At 35.1% G+C, this 6,036-nt stretch overlaps 1 protein-coding gene across 2 annotated transcripts in view; it reads left to right on the top strand.

Moving 5' to 3' along the window:
* The window catches only part of DCAF17 (DDB1 and CUL4 associated factor 17), a 32,055-nt gene that overhangs the window by 1,326 nt on the left and 24,693 nt on the right, over positions 1-6,036 (top strand). For both annotated transcript variants that reach the window (XM_029934391.1, XM_029934392.1), the window contains exons 3-4: positions 1,686-1,776; positions 5,821-5,957. In XM_029934391.1, the coding sequence (XP_029790251.1) occupies positions 1,686-1,776; positions 5,821-5,957 (228 nt within the window). The remainder of the gene's footprint in view (positions 1-1,685; positions 1,777-5,820; positions 5,958-6,036) is intronic.

The raw sequence follows: 6,036 nt of genomic DNA, 5'->3' as shown, positions 1-6,036 counted from the left end.
GTAAGAGAAAATTTTCAAACGTGCTTCAAAGAGAATAGTATAGTGAACGCCCACATACTCATTACCTAAATTCAGAGATGATCCAGATTTTGCTGCATTTGCTTATCTATACCATTGCTCACTTTTCCTTTATTTTTTTACTAAGTATTTTAAAGCATATTCTAAACACGTTTTACTTCTCTAAAAATACTAGACATTTCCTTTTTCTTTCTCTTAACAGCTTTATTAAGATATAATTCACACACGGGGTGCCTAGGTGGCTCAGTTAGTTTAAAATCTGACTCTTGATTTTGGCTCAGGTCATGATCTCACAGTTCCTAGGTTGGAGCCCCATGTCCGGCTCTGCACTGACATCATGGAGACTGCTTGTGATTCTCTGTCTCCCTCTCTCTTTGCCTCTCTCTCTCAAAAATAAATAAATCAACATTAAAAAATATATATATATATATATAATTCACATAGTATGCAATTCACCAATTTATACAATTTAATGACATTTAGTTCATTGAAATTCATATTCAATGATAGGAATTTTGGTGAACCATTGTGGTTCATATAGGCAACCGTCACTAAAGTTGACTTTAGAACATTTTCATTACCTCAGAAAGATACTTTATTGCATTTAGCTATTGCCACAATACTCACATCATCCTCTGCCCTAAGCAACTGCTTGTTAAAAGATAAAATTCAAGAACAGCGCATTGGCAAGGTCTATGCAAAAGGGCATGGAATATCCATGCTCTTTGAGCACACCATTCCCCCTGAATGTCCATGTGTTCACTAACCTAGAAGCTTCTCTCCTTTGTTAATATATACATTTAGGGGCACCCGGTGGCTCAGTTGGTTGAGCGTCCAACTTCAGCTCAGGTCACGATCTCACATTTCTGGGTTCAACCCCAGCCTGTTTCAGATTCTGTGTCTCCCTCTCTCTCTGCCCCTCCCCTGCTCACATTCTGTCTCTCTCTCTCAAAAACAAACATTAAAGATATTTTTTTAAATAGTAGTTTAATTTTAAAGTTCATCAGTTAAAAAAAGAGGGAAAACATCCGTAATCATATCTCTATAGTAATCAGGGAAGTATAAATTAAAGATAAGGGACTATTTTCACATAAAAAATGTCGTGTTCAATACTGGCAGAGGTATAAACTTGTTCAATTTTTCTGAGAGGCAGTTTGGGAATAAAAAAACTTAAAGGTATTTTCTTTTTTATCTATTAATTTTCATTCTAAAATAAAAGGACTCTTTTTATCTAATTTTCATCTTACAATATTGGAATAACAGTTTATGAATGCCATGGAATTCAGCAGAGATATTCACTGTAATCATTCAGGGTTAAAGAAAGGAATCAATATGATCCAACTTTGGGAAAGAATCTGCAGGTAAGTATATGTATATAAAGAAAAACCAGAAGGAAATGAACCAAAATGTTAATAATGGTTATTTTTATAATTTTATAGTATTCTAATCTATGTTACTATATTTTTCAGATTTTTTTCCAGTGTATTTTTTTCTTTTGAATTTTGTGATCAGGAAAAAAATGTTAACATTTAATTTAGAAAAGGAAAGCAAGGTAGCAAGTTGTATCTTGGTATTCCAAATCTCTGAATAGAATAAATCACTCAAAGCTGAGCAAACACTGTCTCAGTTAATAAGAAGAATAATCATTCATTTTTCTTTTTTCGCAGTGTTGCATCAGAGCCAAGAAAACTTTATGAAATGCCAAAATGTTCCAAATCAGAAAAAATAGAGGATGCCTTATTATGGGAATGCCCAGTGGTAAGATATATTTTTAGAATATTTGTTTCTAATGCATTTTTGGCTTAAAAGAACTGATGGGATAAAGGAATAAAGCTTAAATATCATAGTGATTCCTGAATCTTGAAAAGAGTCAAGAAGAGAGAGGGTATCCTTTGCTTATTGTTCCTCAGGAAATAACTTGTACCTTAAAAAAGTATATATTAATATTATGAATGTATTTTAAAAATTTGATGCTATTCATAAATCTTAAAACTCAAAAAAAGTTATGAACTGATTAAAAGCAATATAAGCTAGTTTAGAGTTATTCTCAGTGTTTAAGAGAGCATTCTATCAAAATAAAATATTTATTTAGGACAGCAGTTATATCACATGGCTCTTTGAAAGTAGATTCTTATAAGCTTCCTCCATGAATCTTGTTAGGAAAATAATAAATCAAAAATAAAAATAAAATAATGAAAATAATACAAAATAAAATAATAGGATAAGTTCACTCCATCAGACAGACTAACAGTGTCCTGATGTGTGTTTTTCGGAACTGTTTTCCTAAGATAGCATCTTCTACTTGTTAGAGGAGTTGGGAGTTGGGAGAATCGAATTGTACAGAAAGTAAGTTTGGGATATTCTGAGTTAAAAGGGTTAAACAAATTTGTTTGTAGAATTACTTCTCAGAGCCTTTAATAATACTTATAATAATAATAACATTCACAGTGATTGTCATATCCTTTTCTGAAACTCTCTTAATCAGAGGACTTCCTTATTTGAGGTATATTTCTACTTACTGGTTTTTCATGGCATTGGTGTTTTAAGAATTATACTTAGGAAATCCTGTAGCAAATCATGTTTTTGAATCTGGCTGGTTGTTTTTTAGGAAAAATAGAACTTACAATATGTGACCAAAAATAATGTTTAAAAGAAAAGAAGCTATCCTTTGCATTTACTATTAAAATTCTCTTTTTTCAAAGACTATTGTTCTTACATAAAATTATAGTCTTCCAGAGCTATTGCTTTCTTTTTTCCTAGATGCTTATTCTTTTTAAAAAGAGACATGTTTTTAAAAATCTAAAAGCTTTAAATCTGTTTTCTTCCCCAATTTCTTACTGAAAGCTGAAAATAGCTATTGTGACCCCAACGTATAAAGCCTTTTAGTCTATTTTCATTGGCTAGGGAAGGAGGATAAAAGACTTTTTTTAATGTTTGTTTATTTATTTATTTTTGAGAGAGAGAGCAGGGGAGGGGCAGGGAGATGGGGAGAGAGACATTCCCAAGCAGGCTCTTTGCTGTCATCACAGAGCTCCACGTGAGGCATAGTCTCACTTAACCTTGAGAGCATGACCTGAGCTGAAATCAAGAGTAGGACGCTCAACCAACTGAGCCACCAGATACCCTAAGGATGACAGATTTCTTAATTGAGAAAAGTTTTGAAGACACAGTATAAAAGCACAAAAAATTTAGAGCAATCCTTGAAAAAATAGAGTTTCTAGTAATCTAATTCCTATTCTCACTTCTCTTTAAACATTTTCTTCTCATTTGAAGTTAAGCAAAATTTTCATTAAGAAAAACTAAGAAGCATATCACTTATTGTTGTTAACATATTGATGTGAAACTACATTTAAATTAAGCACCCTTTTAGGGATGCCTGAGTAGCTTAGTCGGTTAAGCATCCTACTTCAACTCAGGTCATGATCCTCTTGTTGGTGGGTTCGAGCCCCGCATCGGATTCAGTGCTGACAGCTCAGAGCCTAGAGCCTGCCTCGGATTCTGTGTCTCCCTCTCTCAGTGCCCCTACCCTGCTTGCATTCTCTCTCTCTCTCAAAAATAAAAAACATTAAAAAAATTTTTTTACATAAAAAATAAATTAGCACCCTTTAATGAGACAATGTATGAAGTACAACTTTTGGCTTAGGAAAATACCTCAAACCTATTATATATGCAATTTCCAATTCTTTTTTTTAAATCTCCAGGAGGTGAGTGGTGCCTGGGTAGCTCAGTTGGTTGAGCATCCAACTCTTGATTTTAGCTCAGGTCATGTCATGGTTTGTGAAATCGAGCCCTGCACCGTTAGTGCAGAGCCCACTTGGAATTCTCTCTCTCCCTCTCTGCCCCTCCTGTGCACATACACACTCTTTCCCTCTCTCTCTCTCTCAAAATCAATAAACATTTTTAAAAAATGCAAGAGGTGATACTTAGATAAGACCTCATAGAATAAAAATATTTACATCATTGTATGTGATTTTATTGTAAGACTTCCAGTAGTTAAACTTAAACCCACATACACACACAACCAAAAAGCAAACTGACAAAAATTGAAAGGGAAGATAAATCTTTAAAACCATATATAAAATACCTATGCTTTTATTCTTTTCTATTCACTTTTTAGCCAAAGCAAATGGTAGATTAATTTTAACTTCTCTATTTTTTTTTAATGTTTATTTATTTGGTGGGGGGGGCGGCAGAGTGTGAGCAAGGGAGGAGCAGAGAAGGAGGGAGACACAGAACTCGAAGCAGGCTCCAGGTGCTGCGCTGTTACAACAGAGCCTGAACTGGGGCTTGAACTCATGAGCCATGAGATCATGACCTAAGCTGAAGTCAGATGCTTACCTGACTGAACCACCCAGGGGCCCCTTACCTTCCCTATTCTTAACTTTTGTCTTAGAATTTCCTTTTTTTTCAATGTTTACTTAGTTTTGAGAGAAGGAGAGAGAGAGTACGAGTGGGTAAGAGACAGAGAGGGATTCAGAGGATCTGAAGCAGACTCTAACAGCAGAGAGCCTGATATGGGGCTCAAACCCACAAACCGTGAGATCATGACCTGAGCTGAAGTGGGAAGCTTAGGAAGTCTAACTGACTGAGCCACCCAGGTGCCCCCAAGAACTTCCTTTTTAATTTTACAAATCAAAGTAGAACTTTTTGCTTCTCTTTTTTTCCCTGCCTTAGACTTCCACCTTGTGGCAGCTGATCAGTGGCAGGTATGCCTGAGTAGCTATTACCTCCCTTTTGGGGGATAATCCACTGGCAAGAGAGGATATCTTTATTATTTTTTTAAGTTTATTTTATTTATTTTAGAAAGAGAGTGCATAGAAGGGGCAGAGAAAGAGGGAGAGAGAAAGAATCCCAAATAGGCTCCATGCTGTCAGTGTAGAGCCCAACATGGGGTTCAGTCTCGTGAACTGTGAGATGACCTGAGCCAAAATCAAGAGTCAGACACTTAACCAACCCAACCACCAACAGATGATATCTTTGAAACCAGGTCCATCTTCTGTTTTTCTTTGGCTGCCTTGATTCTGCATTCTAGCTTACCATTTGAGTTGAGGTAACAGTAGAGCTACAGTGAATCATGGAACAATTTGCCCTTTTGCCATTTTTACTTCTATCAAAAAGACAATGAGTCTTAGAACAAAGAAACATCTATTCTAGCAGATGACTCCTTTTATTTTTTTCATTTATTTAAAAACATTTTTAATGTTTATTTTTGAGACAGACAGAGAGAGAGTGAGAGAGAGAGCGCACAAACAGGGAAGGCGCAGAGAGACAGAGACACAGAATCTGAAGCAGGCTCCAGACTCTGAGCTGTCAGCACAGAGCCCCACTCAGGGCTCCAGCTCACGAACCATGAGGTCATGACCTGAGCCGAAGTTTGATGCTTAACAGACTGAGCCACCCAGGCTCCCCTTTAGCAGATGACTATTAATTCTTATGATTTTAAGAACTATTATTGTTGTTATCATTGTTATCACAGCAGCATTGTTAGTAATACTCCTACTGTTGTTAAGATGATGATTGGTTCATACTTGTTGAATTACTTAATGATAAATAACAAGTAATAAATTATTTCAGGTACTGTCTAAGCACTTTATGTAAATAAACTCAATAAGTTAATGATGAAAATAATAATCTACAGTCTCATCTTTCTTAATTCTCTATTTGTACATTTAGTATTTCCTCTTTGGTTTACACAGCTATTTCTTTAAGGTTTGGGCTGTTTTCTTTGGACGTACACTACTGCAGATTGTTCATGACTAACCAGTTTCATTTTCACACTTGTTTTTTTGGTTTTGTTTTTAGGGGGAAATACTTCCCAATCCATCAGATTATAAATCCTCACTCATAGCACTGACTGCTCATAATTGGCTATTTCGCATATCAGCAACTACTGGAAAAGTCCTTGAGAAGATATATCTTGCTTCCTATTGCAAATTCAGGTATTAACTGTGGCTTTATAATTCAAGATTTTATATATATATATATATATATATATATATATATATATATATATATATG

The sequence above is a fragment of the Suricata suricatta genome, chromosome 3 (genome assembly GCF_006229205.1).
Source record: "Suricata suricatta isolate VVHF042 chromosome 3, meerkat_22Aug2017_6uvM2_HiC, whole genome shotgun sequence".
NCBI classification, from domain to species: Eukaryota; Metazoa; Chordata; class Mammalia; order Carnivora; family Herpestidae; genus Suricata; species Suricata suricatta.
The sequence above is the reverse complement of the archived record's forward strand: the minus strand, read 5'-3'. Positions and strand labels throughout refer to the sequence as shown.